The sequence below is a fragment of the Cydia pomonella genome, chromosome 2 (genome assembly GCF_033807575.1).
Source record: "Cydia pomonella isolate Wapato2018A chromosome 2, ilCydPomo1, whole genome shotgun sequence".
Lineage (NCBI taxonomy): Eukaryota > Metazoa > Arthropoda > Insecta > Lepidoptera > Tortricidae > Cydia > Cydia pomonella.
The window spans coordinates 28,708,506-28,734,117 of NC_084704.1; the positions used below are offsets into that span (position 1 = coordinate 28,708,506).

Consider the following 25,612-nt stretch of genomic DNA (forward strand, 5'->3'; position numbering starts at 1 on the left):
AGGAAATACCGGTATGCGACCCCTGCTCGAGAGTTTATCCAGATACTCATAAATAAATTTGTGTTGAGAAGACACTATGTATATCCAACTAACCTGTGATATTGATATATTAATTCTGTATTAAATGTATAATTAGTGCAATATATCTCATACAACTATAATTTCGGTCAAAGCTTCACAACAGGTGTACAATTGTGTTACAATTTGAGCCCTAGGTCATTATAATGTAAGAGCTCTTAGTTGTATTTTTAGAGAACAGTAATTCACTTTCAATTGCGAATTGTTGTTACCAAGACATCGGGTCTAGTTCTTAATGAAACACCGGCCTTGACTGATTAATTATTTATGTGTAATGGCTAATGGCGTTAAATGATTGCTAATACATTTGTTATGAAGATATTTAATTTTGTTTTATTACTACCTCTATCTAAACCGGGTTACAAAATTAAACTTGATTTTGTATGATTCATTTGGTAATACTTTGTTTATTTTTATAAGACTCCAATTTAAATTGACGCGTATAACTAAGTCGTCAGCGGCCTGTTATCAAAAATCATAATTGGCAGACAGTAAACATTTTCTTAGTTTACAATTTTCTTAGGCAGTGTTGATTGAATCATATGCTATTTAAACAAATAAAATAATACTATAAAAATATAGATGGTACCAATATTAGATAATTATTAATTAGGTAATGTTATTCAAGGGGCTGGTGGCGAAAACGGCACCACTTTTCAGCCTGACAACATCGAGTTTCTTGAAGCCTAGAAACGCCACTACAAGGATCAGGGGGCCTACCGCGAAAACCGAAACTCGCAAATTCCGGGGATCTTTCTCTTTTACTCTCACTAAGACGTAATTAGAGTGGCAGAGAAAAATGCCCGCAATTGACGAACTTCGACTTTCGCGGTTATAGCCCTAATCTACTAATATGCACAGTTCCAGAGATTCTGGTTATTGACAACAACTTGCATAAAAATATTGTAAAGTTGTTAATGAATTATGAGCGGATGATTTATTATTACAACTAGGTACTTTGTAAGTACTTACATCATAAACAGAGTATTGAGTAATACCTGTTTAGCATGCATAGCTGTTACGCGAGATGACAGCCCCATGACCGCATGGTATGGTGTTGAGTGGTGACGCAATGTTATCGACGCAGGCCTTGTGGTTTTCCTCCTTATCAGTATGCCAATAGGAGCCTGTTATTATACTCTAATACTTATATTTGTTTTTTATATTCTGTATATATGTGTTTTAGTTTCAACATGCGTACCTAATATTTACCTAATTGAAGTGACCGTTGATGTCTTTTAAGCGCAAATTGTTTCTTGACATCATATTATGTACCTAAACATCGCAACTATCTAAAGCGCGGAAATCTTTGGCCCAAGTACTTATCGCGGTTATAACACTGATGCGAATTCAGACATCGCTCCGGTGTGTGAGCGTGATAGCGCTATGGGCATATATGCTCGATATCCCGCTCGCTCGCTCATATATATAATTATGTAATGGATGTCAAAGATCATGTGATAGATTTCTTTTTAAGATGTAATAGAGTTAATTGTTTTACAAGGGGGTAAAGTTGTTGTTTAACAGCTCGTACTAATATATTGATACACGAACACGAGCGAAAAATTCCAAAATTGTACTACGAGCTTAGCGAGTTGTTTTTAAAGTGGAATCTTGAGCGTTGTGAGGGTACAATGCACGTGGGTTAAAAAAATTGCCACCGAGTGATACACACAATTTTTTTCACTACACTAACGCGAGGAAAATTAATACTTACTGTAAAAAATCAAACAAAACCAAATCGCAATGAAAGTTTTAAAATATTTATCATTTAAAATCAGCAATTAAAAGTCACTAGCCAACATCAGAAAATCACTTAAATTGCATCATATTACTTTGCCACTCCTGTGGATGAAATGCAACTTTCTCATCCGTTTTTGAACAATCAATAGAGCCTTTACCAGCTGGTGTGGTGAATATTACAGCCGATTTTAGTCCTTTCAACGGCAAATAATCCTGAAGCAGTAAGAATAAGGTTCCGTGCTTAAAACGACAACGGCTGGTTGTTGTTAGGCATGTCGCTGTAGAATATTAATCACCTTTTAAAAATTCCATAATTTTGTAACAAACGCTTTATTTAGCCTATTTTTATGTAGGTATGATAGCTGACAAGGTAATATTAAAAAACCGGCCAAGTGCGAGTCGGACTCGCGCACGAAGCGTTCCGTACCATTATCTATAAAACCGGCAAAAAAAATTATGTTTGTTGTAGGGGAGGCCCCTTTAATATTTATTTTACTCTGATTTTTAGTACATATTTATTGTTATAGCGGCAACAGAAATACATCATCTGTGAAAATTTCAGCCGTCTAACTATCACGGTTCATGAGATACATCCTGGTGACAGACGGACGGGCCGTTTGGGCACGGAACCCTAAAAATGTTTCGGTACTGGTGAATATGTGTTAAGTAATTGTTATTGTATCTTATGTATTAAGTACAATAATTAGATTAAAGAGAAATAAATACACTGACACTGGATATTAGTGAAAGTTTATTACAGACAAATATTTTATGTTCTATCTTGAACGGCTTACCTGTTGGTAAATAAGTAAACATCGTGACAAGCCACTACCCATGTTTAGAATCGAAATCCATATACAAGGTTGTACAATGTACACGAACGTAGAAAATACGCTATATAGTAATTATGACCAACTGTACACAATGAAACTCATCTAATCTAGGGGCCTAGCCAAGATGTTGATAGAAAACACTAATTGAAACATAAATGGATGTATTGGATAGGTAAATTCACATTTGTTATCATCTTTCGTCCCGACACTCTACTCTCTTCTTCTTCTTTGCCATGTCCCGTTATTTGGGGTCGGCCTCCTCGTTCGAAGGCGCCAGATTTTTCTGTCCTGGGTTGTCTGTGTGTTGATCTGCGCTCGCTCCATGTCTTTGGTAACGGTTCTCCACCACGTGGTAAGCGGCCTCCCTTTGCCGTTTTTTTTTCCTCTAAGATGGCTAAGGCCTTTTTTACCGCACTCTTCGTCACGTCTCAACACATGCTCGAATCATCTCATACGGCTTTCAGCCATCTTTTCTGCAATGGTGGCGACCTTGAAAGAGCCTCGTACATATTCATTTCGGACTCTGTCCAGTCCTGGCTGTCCTTCAATGATGATGTCTGATACTGATCTTGATCTTTCATACCGATACATTTTTTCTTTTCGTTTGGCGTTTATGTACATACGATTGTCATCTTGGCTAGGCGCCCTGAAGGCCTACTGCGAAAATCGAAAGTCTAAATTTCGTTATCTGCCTCTGTTGCATATTCGAGCGTTGAAAGGCAGAATAGATAACGTACCTTATTTAGATTCTCGTGGTGGGCCCTTTGATCAAATTTTTTTTTTATAAGTCATCTAGTCTGATTGACAGATACGTTGATATTGCCTATTGCTGTATGTACATAACGTATGTAACACATATGTAATTATGTATACCTACTGAAGTATAAAAATGCATTTAACTGATTTGCATTAGGTACCGAAGTGATCCCATAAGTGCTCCGTAAACAAAGTTTTGTACGGAGCACTAAAAAACATTTAAAACGTATAAGAATGTTACAGTAGTTGGTCAAATTACGGGTTAATGACTAAAAAAGTAACTTTTGGCAATAATTTCCTACACTGAACCATCCACCTGCCACAAAATGTTCTAAAGGGGGCCACTGATTACCAGTTCGCCGGACGATATCGGCTTGTCAGTTATTTGCAAAAGCTGACAATCGCGAATAAGTGACAGGCGAACTCTTAATCAGTGGGCCCCTTAAGAACTCCAGTTGGCATAGTTGTTAGAACTAGAAGTTTATCTAGTAAAAACGAGTGCTTGATAAAATGAAATATCCACATTCCACAACTGTTATCAATTCGCAAATAAGTACATTTAAGAATATAAGAAAATATAAATTGTTATTCGTCATTATATATATCGGAGCGATATTGGGCCTTCTGATATATCCGATGGTGACTGTACCTTGATAAATAAATGAAAACTTAAGTCGACTGTATCCATCGCTATATCGTTCGTCATTTGTCATGTAACTTAGATACTCGTTTTGGCCAGGAAAACTTTTAGGTCTAAAAATACAAAAAAAGTTTTTGAATTCAATGCTCAATAGAACTTGTTATGTTGTTATTTGTTACATCAATTATCTATTCGATTATTCTGTGGAGCATATCTAATCTAATTACATTTGCTTATTAGATAGGCACCTTAAAGTCTAAAATATACAATATGACTACCTACTATTTTTTCACATAATAAATATTAGCACACAGTTGTCGAGTGCTCGAACTATAGATAATTACCTAATTCTACTAGTTGTTAAATCTGTTGCATTTAATTATACTGGCGTCTGTTGCTCTTGTGAAAGGACACAGCGTTGCACCGTTTCACAAGAAACTTACACAAGTTGCGAAGAGTCGCCCAGTGTCAACATCTAAAAATATTGCATCAAGTTCTTCTGCGACACTTTACCGTTCCATTCGATTGCACTTATTGACAAAACAGCGTTCACATCACTTGTTTGTTTATAGTTTTCACTGATCACTGAAGCTGTACCCGTGTAATTGAGTTAAAAGTCGTTTAGCACGCGAGTGTCTGTTTTGGGGGTGGTCTCAAGCGACTTCCAGGTCGGAGTCGGAGTCGTCGGAGCAGCGCGGCGGCGGCGGCAGCGGCGCGCGCAGCGGGGAGTGCGCGAGCGCGGGCGGCGCGGGCGCAGACGCGCGCCCGCCGAGCCGCCCGCACACGCGCTCCTCCTGCAGCTTGCGCAGCCTCTCCTGCTCCTCGCGCTTCTGCTTCCGCCATTTCGCTCGACGGTTTTTGAACCACACCTGAAACAATAACTTGCGTAAATTCTTGATCTACTCCCCTAACTGATGTATAAGACTCGTTGCCTACCAAAATAACGGGCTTTTAGAAAAGTAATTCAACAATAATAGCACAGAGGAGAGTGCCCCTACACTACTAAAATAAAACAAATTAATTAAAAACCTAAATAAGTATGTTTCCTAATTAATTTACCTATTTCAAAGTAAAACAGTTATATCTAAGAAGAAGTGATCAAAGCCGCCAGCAGGCTAGTTACTAGGTAGGTCGGATTGGAAGTATTGGAACCGACATTGAGGCTTTGCCTCCTTATGGCGGGGCCATAAAAATATTGTAACGATCCTATCGAAGTCAAAGCATCGTTCAAGCAGTCATTCAAGACATCACACAACACACGACAAGGAATAATGCGTGGCGTCACATAGGTCTGCTAACGATTTTATCGAAGTCATTGAAAACGTGGTGTCAGGTTCGGTTCGATAAATCAGATGTAAGTACACACCAAAATTTGTGATGATATAGCAAACATAATTTTAAAATAATATCTTTATTTAAAAACCTCCTTATGGCGGCTCTTTATTTAAAAATTGGCACGTTATTTCATACGCTGACTTTAACATTTCATTACTTTATCCTCATAACATATTTTATGAATGAAAATTCAATTTAATATTTCTGTAGAGCTACCGTTCCGCATCTCAAAAGGTTTATAAATTTGATATTTACAAAGCATTCAAATTCAGAAGGCGATATCGTATTGTGATATTTGTAACTGATGCATCAATAATCTGGCGTGTTATTTTCGGACAATCGTCCGGCCCAATTTTGTGAACTGACCGGGTTGTTGAGGTTTGAAAAAAATGTGTTCACGTATTGTAATGATCATTGATACTGGTTCTCAGTAGGCTTTGTGCCGCTTCGGTGCGCGCTTCCACTCGAGCGGAGGCCTACAACACCGCCCGTCTCCGGGTGGTCTGCCGAGTCTGCCATTGTGCCACCGAAACGATCACAACACCAGGCGGCAGGCTTTCACGTACTTACCACTCATTCATAAATGTTGACGTGAAAGTTTGTGTTTTTTTTTTTAATAGAAATTATTACATTTTCATTTGGCGTTGGGATTAAGTTGAGAAAGTTATAAAAGGGATGGAATCATTCAATTCAAATATTATTATTTATTGCAAACGGCTATTTATGGATGTTAAATTATTATTTTGCTGGCTTTTTTAGATACTAGTATATAGGTACCTTGCATAGTTTGAACTAAACCTGAAGGGAACCTCTAGTTTTTTTTAGTTTTGGTATTTAGTCACAACCAAACTACATTGTTTATAATTACTTTGTATATATTATAGTTTGATATAGCGTTATTTAGAATAATGAAATAAAAGGCATACTTCCATATTACCTAATCAACGACATATCTACGAGCACTACTAGTTTATAATGTTATTCTTGGTATAATGGTTACCTATAGTATATTATTTAAACTTCGTCTAATTTACACTATCATAATGATTACCTATAGGTACTATACTCTAAAATGCTACCCTGCCTACGAAGCTGATGGTCCCGGGTTCAAATCCTGGTACGGGCATTTGTTCGTGTGATGAGCATGGATATTTGTTCCTGAGTCATGGGTGTTTTCTATGTATTTAAGTATTTATAAATATTTATACATTATATATATCGTTGTCTAAGTACCCTCAACACAAGCCTTATTGAGCTTACTGTGGGACTTAGTCAATTTGTGTAATAATGTCCTATAATATTTATTATTTATAAAATATGTTTGCCATAACTAGTGACATGCCATAATTGTATCAAAGCGTCAATATAAATAAAGGTTTTTGTGGTTAAAGTTAAAAAGTGGATTAGGTTGGGTTAAAACTGCAATCCCGCAATAAAAAAAAAGTTTGATAGTATAAAGTATGAAAATATAACATAGCAAAATCCATTATGAATTGTGTCTTTAGACTAATTAAAATTGTATAAAAATAGGCATTATATGCATTATGCCTTATATTAAATCAAAATATAACAGCAACGTATTTATAATAAAAATTATATTATAACATGTAATGATACCTATTTACTTATATATCTAATGGTATTATGACAAGTGTATGATAGTTTTATTATAATTATATTAAACATTACACACCCCAACCAAAGCTTACAGTACCTATAATTAAAACTAAGTAGATATAAATAGCTTAATAATAATATTTTATGTAGGTAGGTACTATGTACATAATATTTTCTGAAATACCTAATTCATATGTTATAAGAAAAGCGATACGCACTTAGAGCAGTATATTATTTATTCTAGGAGCTGAAATTGTCAACACCAATTGTTATGAATATTATGTATAAGCCGCACCCCGACCCGACCATTGATAAGATCTCCGCTTCCGCGCGGCAGCTTTAAAAATTAATTCGTCAGTGATATAGCACCATTGTCGGAGTTAATTGCATTACAAGGGCCGGCCGGTAGCTCGACAAAGGCCCCATTAACTTTCGGCGAGCGAGTGGCGGCTTAACACTTGTGCGAGTTGTTCCATTCGGTGGCACTCAAGCGGGGAATATGGCCCAGGCTGCATTCCCATCGCATTACTAGCGTTCTTCTCGAGCGGACCAGTCTAACTATAGCCGAAGCTACTATACGTAATCGGAGATCACGATTTATACTGGTTCGTCTCGGGCTGATGCTTAGTAAGGGATGGGAATGTAGCCCATGCTGCCAGCGCCAGACACGGGGGCGCTGCATAGAGTCTCGTCCTAAAGAACCATTCGCAAACCTCTTTTGTCCTCCCGCCCACTAAGATTATCCGCGCGACGCTCTTTTGTGTGCATGATTGTACTTTGGTTTAACTCGTTTGTCCTTATCGCTGGTGTTAAATCTTTTTTGAAAAACGCCGGCGCTGCTAATAATTGCTTTCTGCACCGTAATATGGAGGCATAATAATGTTTTCGATAAATATGAAGCACTGTGTGTGTTTTGTTGCGTACCCGTAGTACACTAGGTAACTTAAAAATATATATCCTCCATATACCTAATTCAATAAATCCTTGCGTGTTTATCGTTTTTGCGTATAATTGATATTGGTAGCCTATATTAGGTAGGTAAGGTAAGGTACATAACGTTTGCTTTAGACTTAACCGCCTGACGCGGAGTTAGCACAGCCTCCCTCCAGCTCCCTCCATGCACCTACCTATTGTTTTAAAGCCGAGCGTGGAGAATTCCCAAATTCCATTGTACCCGCACGTACTGCATCGCTTCTCGTATCATGCATACATAATTTCTTAGTTCACAGTCTACCGAAGATAAACATGGCGTTTTATTGAAAGCTAAACCGTATGGTAAATTCGTAGGCATTATGTTTCACTTTGTTTAGCCACGGCGAGTTGAGCTGAATACTCGGCGTTCAATATCAACGAGCTGCGCTATACCACTCCAGCAGGGAGCGTGCTTTAAGCACTATTAACTTAGGTTTCGATTAGGTTTCTCTGTAATTAAAAAATAATTAAGTGCATCGGTAGCCAATTTATTAATGAGTTAATTATGTATGTATTTGTAGCTATATTAATTATTTTGATTTGTATTTCCTTCCACCGTAAGGTTCTGTGGTGGGCTATGAGAGAAAAAGGAATGCCAGAGAAGTATGTGCGGCTTATTCAGTCCATGTATGATAGAGCCAGTACTCACGTCAGGTCTGAAGCTGGAGTAACCGACAAGTTCAATGTGGCGGTAGGTTTACACCAGGGGTCAGCTTTAAGTCCATATTTGTTCCTCCTGATGTTCCTTATGGATGCTCTGACATCGAACATACAGGAGGAAGCACCCTGGTGTATGCTGTTTGCTGACGACATTGTTCTTGTCGGAGAAAATGCACTTGAGGTCCAGAGCAGACTGGGAAAATGGCAAGAAAAGCTGGAAAGTGTGGGACTGAAAATTAGCAGAACCAAAACGGAGCATATGTTCTGCGATTTCGGTGGTCTATCCAGTTTTTCCCATATTGCCTTAGACGGTGTATCCCTACCAGTTTGCTCCGATTTCCGGTACCTTGGGTCATTGATCCAAAGTGACGGCAACATCGACCGTGACGTGAAAAATAGAATAAATGCGGGATGGATGAAATGGCGACAGGTCTCTGGAACAACTTGCGATCCACGAATGCCCCTTAAACTTAAGGGGAAAATCTACAGGACGATCGTGAGACCTGTTGTAATGTATGGATCAGAATGCTGGGCGACGAAAGTGACGGATGAAAGAAGAGTGCACGCAGCGGAAATGAGAATGTTGAGATGGATGTGTGGAGTGACGAGAAAGGATCGAATTAAGAATGAGTATATAAGGAGAAGTTTGAAAGTAGCACCGGTAGCGGAGAAGATAAGTAGTGGTAGGTTAGCGTGGTATGGGCATTTAATGAGGAGGGATGAATGCCATATAGGAAAAAGAATGTTAGGAATGAATGTTGATGGACGGAGAGCGGATGGTAGACCCAAAAAACGATGGATGGATTGTGTGAAAGAGGATATGAGAAAGAAAGGAGTGAGTGCTGAGGTGACGAAAGATAGAGGAGAATGGAAGAGAAGAACATGTTGTGCCGACCCCACATAACGTGGGATAAGGGCAGGAGGAAGAAGAAGATTTGTGTTTCCTTCCACATGTTCATTTACCTGCTAAGTGACGTGACTAAGTAATAGATAGGTAAAAGCATAAACACAAGTGAAAACGCTTTTATTTAACAGAAAACTCCCTATGCCTATTCTGCTCCTACACATTTGAGACAAAAATCCGTTCGTTCGTTTGAGCTGTAGCTGCAGGTCGTGTTCTTTTTTAAAATTAGGCAAAAACTAACTTACTAAAAATTACAGGAGTGATTTCATTGATTAGCATTTCAGATAAAAAAAACTACGAAAAATCATTCTTATAATTAAATGGTTGCCGACAACGTAAGGATAACTCGTTTAAACGTTTCCATTCGTTTAAACCACTTATAAGACCAAAATACCGAAGACCAGTCTTTTTTAGACACCTCCGAAATTTCATAGTATTAAGCAGCCATCAGGACATCTTCTTTGCTGTCATACCCATACCGCTTTCTTCTTAACTTTTCTTTAATTTTTGGAAACAAGTAAAAATCACAGGGTGCTAGGTCAGGGGAATATGGTGAATGAAGCAGGATAGAGATAATTTTTGAAGCATATGCTAGTCGAGTGACGAGAAAGCGAGGATGAACTTTGTTTCTTAGCTGGGAGGTGCGGTGAAAAAAAGCGACGGTGGCACCAATTCAAAAAGTTCTTCAGTACGTTCCCCATTGTAGAGACGGTAGAACAGGTACAGAGAGCCAACGTCTCTTCGAAGTCAGGTTCCAAACTGACTGTGAAATCAGGATCACCAACAATACGAACTGCCCGACGTTGGATGGAGTCAAGTGGAAGAAGTTCGAATTTCGGTGCTTCAGATGTGGTTGAACCTGCGCTTTGTATAACGAAAGCCGGTGACCTGGTGTGAAATAGGTACTGTTTCGTTCTATTGAGCACCCCGAGCTTCTTAAAGGCCAGTTTGGCTTTAAGAAACTAAATGACCGCGAAACTGGACTTCATTCGTAATGTCGACACCGAGTATCCCGATACTCTTGGAGATGGTAAAGGGAATGTTCTGGAATTTTGGCGCTAAGACAAATGGGGTTTTCTTAGCGGAAAATGCGCAAACTTGTGTCTCACTGGGGTTAAAGTGGACGAGATTACGTTTACCCCACTCGGGTCCCGCTCAAGAGAGGCCTCGATTTCGGACAGAAGTTGCATTCTGCATTCCAACACCTGCTCACGCGGGGCATTTGCACGACCTGTGTAGAAGCTATCACCTGTGCTGCCATCCGCATAGCAATGTATACTCTAGTCAATAGCATATCATTGATATGAAGGATGAACAGAGTAGGTGCTGTACAGTCATTATCATTGGATTAGGGTACGCCGGCGTTAATGGGCCGGAGATCTGATGTAGAGCTAAGATGGTCGGCTCTTTAACATTTGTCGCATGGTGACTGTCACGTTCTAACAAGTAGGGGAGATACGCCATGAAACGGACGTTTAAATTTGAAGTAAGATTACATACTGTAGTTACAAACTTAGGAACTCGTTAACTATCCTTAAGGAATTAGGATATACTATTGTATAATTATTAATACACCATATTAGATGAAAATTCAATTTATTGTAAGAAATTTGTTTTTTTCTTTAATCTCATTATTGTCCGTTTCATAACACAGGTTGCATTGAATAGGACAATGGGTGTCTTGAAACGGACTAGGAACCAATGCCATACTTTGAACCACATGAATACTCAATGTTTCACAAATTCTTTGCTTTTATAAATTAACTTTTATTTATATAAGTCAAACATCATAAACTGAGATCATAAATTAAACAATTACAAAAAAAACAACATAAAATTATTAGACTCTCAACTTCTTAGTTTTAGTTTCAATTTGGCAACAATAAAACATTGATTGTCCTGAATTGCTCGCTAAGCTCTCCTTCAATACTCCATCTAGGTCTAAAAGATACTTCCCTCCCCTCTCAATTCCTTTTTCATCACGTAATTACAGAAAGAATAGCTTTCTACTACGAGCTGGTAAAAGTCTAAATGAACTAACGAAGGAGCGGGATATAGACGTTTTTAATAGCAACATCACAACTATAAGACGGATTCTAACAGACAAATTACTTGAGTGAGCGAGTCGTATGTGTTGGCATATTATTGTATCGATTAACGTATTAAGATTACTAATAAGTTTTGGTTTCTTTGTTCAGTATATAATATAATAAGTATTAATATTTAAAAATATTAGTGGTAACACGTTGTAAAAAAAAAAAATCTAGTGCTAACCACCAATTATCTGTTAACCTGTTGCTACCGGTGGGAACCTATAATTGGCTCTTTGTTATCTATATATATAACTATTGTACAATCTATAGCTGTTGGTTCTCCGAACAATAAATAATAATAAAAAGTAGGTGTCAATATTTCTGTACACAATAATACTTATCAAATATTTTGGTAGAACTCAAACTGAGATCATATAATTAATTAACAATAAAAAAAACTACATAAAATAATTTCAACTTCTTAGACTTAGTCCGTTTCAACGCGACGGTAGTTGTCCGATTCATTGCGAATCTAATCTAAAAACATTTTATCCAAATTCCAAATAATTAAGTATTGATAAGATTATAACTCACCGTTCCGTACCTTCTTGAGAATATGTCACAACAAGTACAACCATTACAATTGTAGCTTAAGTTTTTATAGAATTTTAAATCAGTTTGCAAATATACAATATTTTTTACAAAACTCGTGCGGTTCAACAACCTGGGAAAAAGTGAATTAAATAATGGCCGCCGGAATCTGTCATCACTGTGGGTTTATCTATGGTCATCAGTGTTGCCAGCAACCAAAAGACATGAATGTGTTCGTTCAGATTTTTCTAAGATATCAATAGTGTCCGTTTCATAACGCGTCAGTTTCATTGCGTATTCCCCCTATGTAAGCGCGAAAGTGACGGGCATAGTGACAAAGTGATAAAAATGGAACCATGATGCTACGGCTGAACATTGTCCATTATGCCTTTTAACCCGAAAAAAGGACTCGATGCCATAGGGCACTCTATAGGGCCTCTCCCCAAGAATCACCCGACAACCATATTGGATTGGACAATGCGAAAACAATGCATTATGTAACATTTGTTCGTTTTTCCAAGTTGTTATTTTACTGCAGTTTTAGATTTTAAAAGAACAACCTATTATAGATACATTACATACGCGTGAATTTTGAACGACAAACATATATCCGCCAAAAGAAATTTCTTCGACTCCCTCAAGAAGTGCAGTTTTATCAATTCCAATACTCTCAAATTATGTTCTCAACGCTAACTTCTCCCTATATTTTCATACAGTACAACTGTGATTTGCACCAATCTTTGGACGTAATTAGTGTAGAAGCGACAGCGTATGGGTATGGGAAGATAAGCAGATGAGTATCGCCGCGGGGCGGGGCGCCCCGGCTACCACGCCTCGACGCCTGCCGAGTGCCGCCAACACCCTATTATACCGACGATGGGGGCTCCACTCTATTACTCAACTATCGGACTAGCACATAACATGATCTTGTCGCCAAAAGTTTAGTTTTGAAAGTTGTTTATGTTCGTATCCTCGCTTTGATTATGGTATGGTGCTGAATTTTAACTCTATTTCGTGGCATTTTATGCCTAATACTTACTTCTTAAAATAGCACAGAATCAATCTGATATAAACATAGGGCAACTGCTCTTATGCCAAAGTACCTACGTACCTACCTACTTAGGTTATCTAACGTCGAGTCATGAATTTACAATAGAATATTGTTATTGATTGATGAAATTGGTTTTGAAACCGTGTATAACTCCGAATTATAAGGGTTACAATATTATAGAGTGTGGATATCGCCATAAATAAAAACAAAATAATTCTAGTATAACGACGAAGTAATCCATTTTTTATCAAAGCTGACAGAAAAACTCTCGGAAGCTCTGTAATAAAGTACTCGGTGGTGCCTGCGACTACATGCATAAATAAAAAAGATTGTATGGACAAATATACAAAATCTGTCTATGAAAAGACTCCCGAAAGTTTAGTAGTAACTATAGGAGTTTGGTAATCGGGCAATTAGAGTAGAGTGTTATGAGACTTTCTTCACATTGCCGATTTTCCTATAGCAGAATAAATGTAATGTAAACACACGGCGCAAAGTGCCCGTCGTGTGAACGGGCCGGTGGGCCGCGGCGGCGAACCGAGCCCGAACTTATTGTAATAATGTTTTTAGAACAAACACGCTCCCTCCGCTGTTTGAGATTACAATTACGGTTTTAGCGAACTGATTTATTAATGGACCGCCTGATCCGCCCTTGATACTTTAATGTCGATTTAATTTGCATTCACTGATGTTTTTAGCTTTCAGGTTTTGAAAGTTAATTGATTTACGAATAACCTGCCGCTTGTAGAATGTTCTGTTTCAACTAGGAGGTTAATTAAGAAGAGTAACAGCGAATGATACATAGATGACGATGGCGTTCAGGGTAAAGTATATTAATTATTGCAAAATATTTGACATATTAGACCTAGCGGAAGCACTGGTGGGTTAGCGGTAAGAGCGTGGGCCCCGGCTCATACCAATGAGTTTTTATCATTTGATATTTCCCAGTCGCTTTTTGGTGAGTGTGGCATCTGCTACGAATGCAGAAGACGCTGGCGCAGGGCAGGCCTGGAGGCCTTGGTCATTTTCTCTTTCGTGTATGGCTGTACGTAGTTCAGTAATTTCAGTTTATAATTTAGGTACTTACATAGGTACTAGTATTTCTACTTCAAATAACACAAATCATAATATTTTCATAAATTATTTGAATTGTACGTTCATTTTCTTTGATTATGCCTGGCCATGACTAGGTACAATACTTCGGTATTAAAAAAAATCTTAACACGAAAATCGATAATGTCGTTTCCATTTAATCACTTTACTCGACTCTAGGATCAAGGAAAATCCTTCCTATGCTTGGCTTAATAATGGCGCCCCTAATTATAGCATTTTTTAAATCTATCATCATGTGACACGCACCTGTCGAGTTTCATCACCCCATCCGCGCGAAATGCATTAGTCAATATTAAAGACGCCGCGATAATTCCACAAAGGGCACTTCAAATCACACCCATTTCTTTCTGCTAGATGTCAAAACACCCCCTGCAGCCCGGAGGCTGGAAAAGTATCCCCCAGTATCTGTCACTTTGTATCAATTACCGCACCCAAACAACCGTGTCCGCGCGACGCTCACGCTCGGAAAGGCCTATCTGCGCACAATGCGACAGTCGAATTGAAATTCAATTGTTAAAGATTGCTTTAATAGTACCCCGATTTCCACTCAAATCAGAAAAGAATTTTATCCCTTACGTTATGAACAAAAACAGCGCTTAATACCATTAATATAAGAGTCTGATTCGATTGACCGGGAGCCCTCGTAGGCCCCCTGAGGGTCGCACTGCAAACAACGCGCTCCCCTAAACGTTATACTTTGAAAACAATAATTTGTATTGCGTATCGAACGCGTCCATAAATAATAGAGTGATACTCCACTACAGACGGGGATGTTGGTTTGGTTGGATTAAAATAATAACGTTATTACCTATTAATTCCCAGCTATTAATGTAAAGCTTGAGGAATTAACCCTTAATTTAAAAACAGAGTTGAATGCGAATTGTATCCGTATATATGTTAACTTACTGGAACCACATACTTAGCGCTAGGGGTGAAAATTCCGGAGAAAATCAAATGTTTTTTTCGGGAATTTTACTAATTTCGTTTTTTTCGGTAGTATTCCTGATTTATTCAGAAAAATTAAATACGTCATACGCAATGCCACTGCAGATAAGTGATGACAGTGCCAAATATATAAAATGCCAGAAACTAACACATTAGACGCGCAACCTTAACCTTCCTGTTTAAATTCACAATTAAATTAATATGGAAAAATACAGAAGTTAAAAAAAAAAACTTGTTTTTTCGGCTTCATTCGTTTTTTTCGGAAGTATTGTAACTGAAATTTGCATTGTTTTTTTTTTCGAAAGGATCTTGAAATAAACGAGTCCTATGGAAATTTCCCCGTATTCTTCCGGGGTTTTTCAACGCTACTTAGCGCGAAGACTGTTCATATTATTTATTATCTGTGTGTTGAAACAGTGCCAGTGCTATTTTATGGTGTTTGTTACGCTGACAACACTATCATGAAATTATAGTACGACACTAAATATCATGATACTTGAATCCCGTTATCTCGGCATTTTGTCACGGCTTACTAAAGGGAGGTGTCGGCTCGGTAACCAAATCCTATGAATTAGCACAGGCACTAGTTTTCACGGAAGTAAATATACAATTTCACCTTCTAACTAGAGGATAAACCCATCTTTTGTTTTTATGTTCCAGGTACTAAAGTGACAGTTCGATTGACAAAACTACTAAAACTAGTTAAGAATCTGTCCAATCCAACTGCCATTTTTGTATAAAACCAGATAGAGTCCAATTTTCAATCTAATCTGCCCAATAGTTATTTTAGCACAAAACCGGAAGGGTAAATTGCAGCAATCGAACTATCAATTTAGTATCTATGATATAAAAACAGTGCAAGAGGTACTCTCCGGTTTTCTCATATATTTTACTTTGTCCAAAATACCTATGAATTAATATTACGTAACTAACAGCAACACCATTTGAACCATTTCGGTGGACCTTATGTCATTACAATAAATTATTGTATTACATTACTACTACATTGGCTCAATATGTATTTTGAGCATAGGACTTGAATCTTAATATATCTAGTATATGAATTTAAAAATAAATAAATATTTTAATTGAAAAACTTTATTTCATTATTTATTATTCGCTGATGGTGATGATTGAGCTAGCTTCAGAACAACCAGAGAGACTTGAAGAAATTACTTCATTTGAATTTGATGTGCTTGAAATAAATACGTGGATTACAAATTCGTGCATATCATATACTAAATGGTAAATTCGAGATACTGTAGGTTTAATCAATCCTGAAAATAAATTACATGTAAGTACTAAAGTATAATTATTATGTATGAAATGGCAAAGTGTCAAAACTATTTATCAGTTACATTAAGATAATGAATGACCTGTAAATTAATACATTTTGTATGAATATACTAGAATTTACTTACCGATTTCGTGTCGGAGATTAACTATTAGGGGGACTATTGAATAGGTAATAATTCAATATTAGATACAATTGTATAAATAACTGTTCTAGCGGAAACATGTTCTTTGTATTTTTTGTAAGTCGATAGTGAAGCTTTTAGACGCTTTTTCCCGCTAACGAAATAAAATAATATTAAAATGTAATTTCCCTCGTTGAACTAGGTACGATTTTATCCCGTTTCGATATTATAAATAAAAATACGTTTTTGTAAATAAAAATACGCAATCACATATATACGACAGAAGTTGCTTTACTTTTTATTAGTCATGTGTCTCAGGTTTGATTGCCATATAAAATTGATAATGTTAGTTCCTATTTCTGCCACGACTCTTCTCTTTCCGCACAGACTCATAAACTTACTATGATGCCATAAAAATCCGTAAATGGCCAACATTAAGATAAACTGTTTTGTTACAACAAATTTCTTATCTGTGAAAATGTTGTAATAGCTTCATTACTACATCAAAATCGATTTGATAATGATATTCAAATTTCGAACATCTCTGAAAAAAAAGCAATTCGATTCGACATCTATTACGACTAATATCAGTCGAGATGCCTTTTTGGTCGAAATGAAATGTCAATTGCATACAATTTTGACAAATCTTGCATGTTATAGTGAGATTTTTCTAACATCACATATTTGACACATGACAGCACCCATATAATGTAAATGTGTATGATCCATTCACATAATTAAAAACAAAACCACGCAATTATAATATGTCTTTCGTTACCACTTAAACTACACTCACTTTTTGAATGTAATTATGCTTATAGTTATTTTTTTCGCATCGTATATCTGAAGTATTTAACAATAATAAATCACTGCACAAACGTTTACGTCCTAAGGGTCTTTTTTTTTAAAACCAGCGTTGTGGTCAAATCATTTTTTTCGATTCGGGTAACATATTCGTAAGTTAAAGATAATCGATAAAATCGATATATTTATAACCTACAGAAAATACAAAAATAAGGTATTATAACTAAGAAAACATTAACTTAAACAAATACTTTTAAAAATCCATTATAATAATAGATCTTTACCGTACGATTTGCAAAAAATATGTCGATTTCTGAGCGGATCAAATTTGACGTCAAAATCATTCGTTTGTCAAATGTCAAATGCGCAGTCTGTCGAAGTTTCTCCGCCTTACTGTGCGCATATTCCGTTTCTTTTCGTATTTTTCACCTGGCTTTATTTTTGGATTCTTCTCTTTCACATCTGGTTACCTTGGCTCGTATTTTTGGACTTTGACTTTGCTTATATTTGAATTTAGTTGACTTTGGATCTAAAAATGCCTGATTTTGCTAATACTAAGTAGTCACTAGCAGTATAATTTGCATGTATGACTGCTGTGCAGGTTCCTAATATTGATTTTTTATATAGGTAATCGATTCGATCTCACAAATCGTAACTGTAATCGATCCGATTGCTGGATTTGACATATTATGTTGTCTTAGCCACATCACTTCAAACATCAAATGTCATGTGTCAAATATGTGATGTTAGAAAAATCTCACTATAGTTTGTATCGAACGATACGGAAATAGGTCTTCGATTCTAGATTGTCTCTGAATTCAAAAAACTACAAATGCGTGACATTCGTGAATTCGTTTTCATTTACCGCCATTTGACGTACTTACATTTTATCTTTTAATTAGTTTTAAGTATAAAATGAGTTTGTTTTGTTGTTTTTAAAGTAACTATAGCAAAAGTTTCGTTTAAAATGAGTGATAAAGATATTTCGACGACGCCGCCACATATCCGCTAGTTCCGCCAAGAGAGCAACGATGCCCCAATGGTGGCTGAAATTTGAGTTAGTGAATATATCATAGAAAGTTTATAATATGTGTGTAGATAAAATAGTGTGTTTATCTCTACATAATTAAGCATTAAAACACTCGTGTGGTCCTTTTAAAGAACTCACTTCGTTCGTTTCTTAAACCTACACTTGTGTTTTAATGCACACATAAACTCACACAGACACATAAACTACTATTATAACAAAAACCAGCCAAGTGCGAGTCGGACTCGCACAGGAAGGGTTCCGTACACACAAACCTCCTTGCACCTATAAAAACGGGCACCCATCCAAGTACTGACCCCGCCCGACGTTGACGGTGAGTGGATGAGACCCTCGAGATTGGAAAGAAATATTTATTTTATTCTGTAGATATCTATAATCTGTAGAAATTTCAACTGGCTAACTATCAATGGTCCATGAGATACAGCCTGGTGATAGACGCACGGACGGACGGACGAACAGCGGAGTCTCAGTAATAGGGTCCCGTTTGACCCTTTGGGTACGGAACCCTAAAAATGACTTACATTATTTTGGAAAAAAGCTGAATACTCTTCAAACTGCTGGATCGATTTTTATCAAATATAGTTAAGAACCACCGCAAGGAATCTCGCCTTCACTTAAAAAATCCGCATCGAAATCGGTCCATCCGTTTGAGAGCTACGATGCCACAGTCAAACGTATTTATATTATAATACCCATCTTTTTGCGTCGGGGGTTAATAATGTCGACATCATCAGCTAGGTTTTGAAATTATTGGCTTAAGTATTGGCTAAGAAGGTACATTTAAGGAAACTAAATGGTATAGGCACCTCCTATTGTTAATTGTCGAAAATGTTGTTGTTAAAAGAAAATAATTAAATGACATAATATTTCACTCAACCAAACAATTGAAAACTATGACATATGAATGTCATTTCAAACATCGATCATCGGACTATCTAGCGTTTAGTAGATAATGTATTAAACACTTAAGCGGTGACTTAAGCAATGTGTAAACCAGAGAGGTCCTAAAGCTCGCAAAAAAATATGATTGTCTCCGACATGAAGTTAATACCGGTGTATATAAGAAAGTAACTTAATTTCAGCTCAGGAATGCATCCTTAAAATTAACCAAGTTCAAAAAAACGGTGTAGACTTCAAGTAACCAGATGGCCTACTTAATCTTTTATAGCACATTAACGACGCGATTCAGTAACCTCCGGCATCCGCAGGCGCTCACCAAAAGTTATAACGGTTAGCCCCTTCTTAATTAAAGGATAACAAATGTTGTATGTATACCCATATCAACTCAAAAATATTTTTGTCTGTGGAATAATTGTATTATCCACGTCTAGTTTCACAATCAAATAGGAGTAACAAGCGTAACGGGGTTCTTTGATCAGGGCCTCGCTTTCCGCGCTCATAAAGTCGTTATTATTCGTTTGTCATGGAGGCAGGAGACAAAATGGCGCCGCTTTATTACTTAGTAACACATTGCGAGCATATCTGTTTTATAGCTACCTTACGAGATAAATTTCCGGGAGACAGGGTGACACGACGGGCGGGGCGGAGCCACGCCCACTTTTTCTCGCCGCCTGTGTCTGTCGGTGGATGTACTTTATCATTTGACTTTGCATCACGAGACTTCTTCGAGACTGAAAGATATTATTGCGTTTTCATTTCAGGGAGCCGCTGTAGGGAGTTGGGACTGCGCATTGAATATTAGGTTATGCCGATGCTAGCTATTACACGGATATAATATTTTCCAAATAGATCCCAGATCCCAATCTACCGTACCCATAATACGGTGCCATCTCCATATAATTTATAACCTTAAAACGCAAAATATAATATATGTATTGAGACGACACGTGTCTCAGTACCCAACAATATACTTACTCTTTGGTATGGTACCGAAGCTATGACAACAGATCGGTTAAGCAGTTTTTTAAATTTTTGCAAAAAGTCTTCCCTTAGTAAAAGAGCTGCTAAGGTGTCCCTTTTGCTTGTTATATACAGGATATGACGATACCTACTTACCTATAGCCCCCGTTTAAGGCAGTCTATTGTGATGGACGGGTAACTACGGGAGCCTACACTGAGCATGGCCCGATATGCACTTGGCCGATTTTTTAAATTTTGTAACCGATACCCCAAAAATGGCCGAAAAGTTTAAAATTAATTTATTGTTGTTACTTCCGTCGTGGACTCCGACTTACATATGATATCGTATCGGTCCAGTAATTATGGAGCAAGTTGGCTGTGACAGACGGGCAGATAGATCCACGAGTAATCTTATAAGGGTTCAGTTTTTACTTTTTACCTTTTGAGGTATGAAACCCTAAAAATACTGAATGTTTTATATGTATCTATGATGTTTTAATATGTTTCAAAACATGTACTATGTATTTATTAAATATGTATTTAAGGACCGTATCGTTAATTATGGAAGCAAGTTTGTGATAAGTACTCAGAAAAAATATTGACCTACGCGTTTTGTGAAATAACGACGACTCTCTCTTAACGATATAGATATTTTTGATCATAGTTTGTCCGTGTTCAAGAACAAAGTTCGGCAAATTTTGTTTTTACTAATTTGGTTCCAGTCATATTTTTCATAGTTTTGTATGTTTTGTTACTTTACTTGCGTGTAGTACACAACTAAACCGGTAATTTATAATTGCGTAATTTACATTTCTATGTAATAGTTTTCTTAGTAACGTAGGAAGCTTTAGGCCTATTTTTAGTTCATTTATTAGTTCATTTACTTTAGATATATTTTTAAAAGGCTGTTTGTTTTCTAAATAAATTAAAAAAAATAATAATAATATTGAGACAATATGTGACCGAGGCCGACAAAACATCCCACTATATCGCTTGCCATAAGGACGCCTTGACAAGTTATTCGTATAAAGATACAAGCAAATCTCATCCTTATGGCAATCGACAAAGTGGAACGTTTTGCCGGCCGCCGTCACACATTATTACAGTTTCCGCTTAAAATTTTGTTCATATGTAAAACGCTCTCAGTTTTATTCAGTGTAGTTTCTAAGTGTAAACGAGTGAAAAAATATTTCGACCGATTTTGTAACTTTATGTACAAGTACTACAAACATTGAACGCGACAGTAAGTTAGGGCCGGCCAATTATTCGATGCAGGAGCGCGTGAACACTCGACACGGTCACTCGTACACATGAAATAGTGGCTGTTTCTCCGCGGCCCCCGCAATCAGTGTTAGATCAGACAGTCGTGATACAAGCTATTTTTTTCATCACCTATTCGGAAAACGGCTTTTTCTTCCCCGCTAGGAGGGATCAATGTGCCACTTTTGTTCTCTGCTAGGAGGAATCATAGTGGCACTTTCTATTGTAAGATACGATGTATTTAGGTTAAATAATATCTTAGAACATAATAATTTCCTCGTAGGTGATGTGAAAAGCAGTATAATGTGTCACATGGTAGTAAAATTATTTCCTATAGTAGTAAAATTACTTTAACACTGAATCCCTCGCTACGCTTACTATTCTAGGCAGGAGACTATTCTACGTCTATTTCGACACTCTCAAGGAAATCAATTTCAATTGTATTTATTTATTTCGAATCTGGGAGACCCATATAGTGTTAGTATATAGTTACAACAAATCTTAAAATTAATTAAGGAATCACCATTTATTATTTATTTATTTCTGTTGGCCTAGATTCCTAGAAATGTAATAGTACATTTGGTAACTAACATCGTATTATACCTACTACAAGTATAGGGAAAAATGAGAAAACTGTACATTTGTAATTATAATTGTATTATGGGTGACCAAAGCTTTTAGTGGATTTGTTACATATTTTCGTGAGTGTTACGGATTGATTAGTGATAATGGATCGCTGGCCAGGGGGCCTAGCCAAGACGACAATCATTGTTAAAAAACGCCCATCGAAACTTAAATAATATATCGAAATAGTCACGTGAATATTCGTAGCTTCTGCGTCCCGATATATTTTTTTATTCGTTTGGCGTCTGTCGATGTAGATTGTCATCTTGGCTAGGCCTCCAGCAGAGCAGCGTGCATATGTATGCAACGAACTTCCGTCGCTGTATATGTATGCTATTGAGGCGTATCTAATTTTCAGTTATTTACAAGAGTCCGATTCTGATTTTAATTTCTTGTTCTGAAACTGTTATGGATTTGATCTGTTAGCTGTTTTAGTGACATTTCTGCTCCAGAAATTTCAGAAAAAGAAATTAAAATCAGAATCAGGCTAGGCATACGTTTCGCATCAATTTCAATATACGCCGTATTCGTGATGCGTTGTCAACTAAACTGATTGAAAGCTGGGTAGAAAAAATAATTTACGAAAAATCCGCATTCTTCTTCTATTTATAAAAATAAATAGTGGTTGTATAGGTTTAATTTTTTTTTTTATCGGAAATCTGTGACGGGACATCCTGTACACTCGTAAGATTAGCGAGTGCCCTAACATTCTGCGTTTACATACTCGCGTTTGCTATCTGCGTTGAGATTCGGCTCTCCTATCATACAAGTGTATAGTTCGTGTGACCCACGATGAGGCGCAGATTTGTCAAATCTAACCTTTAATAACATGAGACAATACGAGTCAAGGCACGCGATCTATACTCCTAAAAATTCCTAACTCCTTACTACCTAACTGTGGAAACCAGCCAAGTGCGAGTCTCGCCTAATGGCACGGGTTTTAAACTTCAACTACCTAGATCAATTTCTCAATTCCAGTACCTAAATAAGTCGTCAATGTCACATCAGAGTTGAGGCTGGATTACAAAATATATTTTTACTTAATTATATCTCTTTCCTTAAATTTAATTAAATCGGCATGTTTGGCCTAGTGGGTAGTGACCCTGCCAATGAAGCCGATGCTCCCGGGTTCAAATGCTAGTAAGGGCATTTATTCGTGTGATGATATTCGTTCCTGAGTCATAGGTGTTTTCTATGTATTTAAGTATATATATATGATTGAGCTCACTGTGGGTTATATAATATTTATTTATTTATTTGCGAACTGGTTGGGATTACATTACCCAACAAAAGTGATGGTCCGAAAGCTGGTAGACATTTTAAAGTACTAATTTGTCTCATATTTCTCTTATGATACCCTAACTCAGAACTGCAGAAATGGCCACCGGGTGGCGGAGCTAAATCAACACTCTATTTTTTATTTACACAAAAAATGTTCTTGCGGCAATCCGTAATTTATTATAAGTTATAATAGAATATCTAAAGAGTAAATTTAAATATTACTGATATGTTGTTACTTTAATAAAGTTACTACATAAAAAATATTCATTGATCGTAAAAAACACAGTTAGATTGTACAGTCTCACCCCCTTATTCATAAAACTTTATAAGCATCAATTGGTTAATTTATGTTTTATCCCTTTCTTTCAAATACACAATTCAAAATGACAGATTAAGACAAACGATGCTAGCCTAGAGTCTTGTAGCATGATTATGAATAAGGGGTTAAGACAATTCATGCCTCGAATTTGACAGTTTGTGTAGATGGAGTGCTGTATGACTTCCAGTTACCACAACACAATATAGATAATTATATGGTGCCGTGCAGTGCCATCTAAGTAATGCATGTGTATGCACGATATTTTATTAGAATTTATATATATAGGTAAGTAAGGTACAACGAGTACAATCCATCTCTCTGCTATAAACTAATAAATGTTCAGTTCAGTTACTCTGAGTGAAAATCTTTGAATATGAAAGGTAGGTATAGCTGACGAGAGGTCTCGTTGCCGCAGGCAGAGAAGCCAAGATTACATATCTCGTTAATAATTAATTTGTACAAAGAGTTGAGCGCGCCATACAATAGGATTCCACCCCTCCGCTGTCTTTTTAGTTTACTCAGTTGCTATTCTCAACTGGTAGTATTTACTCAATTTTCTTAAATATATATGAAGAAGCTCGGTTGCTAAATTTGTGTGCTGTTGCAATAGCACAGGTATATTTTGCCTTGTTTAGGCTACAAATTAAAAAACATAAACCATTTCATCTTTTTATTTCATTTTAGGCTAGGTAAGTACCCGAGATATTGTTATGTTGAATCATATTAAAATTAAAACAGGACATTATTGGAATGGATTATAATCCATACTCTTAATGGAAAATAACGTTTACTTATATGTAACACAGACCTGATATATATATTCAAAAGTCATGTTTACGTAGGTACTGAATGTATTAATTTGGTGCTTCAATAAATACAAATATGAGTACTGCGGAAAATACCTCACGAGAAAATATCACTACAGGGCAAATTCATTAATCAGACATAATTAAAAAAAAAGCAATAAATAGGTAAGTGTGTCGTCCGTGTTAAACACGGATACTTAATTATTAATTTTTCATTATGAAATGAAAGCTGACAAATAAAACGGTTCTCCTGACTCAATATAGAAATATGCATCGTTAGCATATCGTAGTGTATATCCCTTGGATAATTTAAAATAAGAAGATACGTGCAGTATACCTAACTGAAAGTATAATAGGCATAGAAATCCATTACAATACACGTCCCACTTGCCCAGTGAGGGAGAAACAAACACAAACATAAATAATTCCAGAATTCAGAAAAAAAACAAGGCTGGTTAGCAGTAACTCGATTTTGGGCAAGTGTTGCGGTGCCTAAACAAAAGCGGTTTAATAATGCAGTTTCCAATTGGTGCTGCGCAAATAGCAGGGGCTCCACCCGCCGTACGATGCTGCAAACACGCGCTTTTACGCTGAGCCCACACAAAAATACTACACATTTCATTGTTTTTACATTCCTTCAAGTTTTATTTAGCGTACAGGTGAAACAAAACCGAGGCATTTAGATACTAAGTTTTTGGAAAATGAAGCCAAATAAGAGTCATCCATCAAGACAATTATCACCTATCACCTGTTTAATAGAGATAATATAGATCCACACATTCAGACAAGTCTTACAGTACCAGAACACTGCATTGTTACGAAAATTAAAATACATATAAGTTAAATATCAAATCTATCAGACGTCATCAAATGTTTAAAAAATACATTGCAATTTTCGAAGTAAGTAGGTATATAAAATAT

General features: G+C 36.7%; 1 protein-coding gene across 1 annotated transcript in view; it reads right to left on the reverse strand.

The window, feature by feature from the left end:
• Positions 1 to 2,554: 2,554 nt before the first annotated feature.
• The window catches only part of LOC133534834 (diencephalon/mesencephalon homeobox protein 1-A-like), a 36,891-nt gene continuing 13,833 nt past the window's right edge, over positions 2,555 to 25,612 (reverse strand). Inside the window, exon 3 of the mRNA XM_061874122.1 lies at positions 2,555 to 4,919. Coding sequence (XP_061730106.1) covers positions 4,704 to 4,919 — 216 coding nt within the window. The 3' untranslated portion in view covers positions 2,555 to 4,703. The remainder of the gene's footprint in view (positions 4,920 to 25,612) is intronic.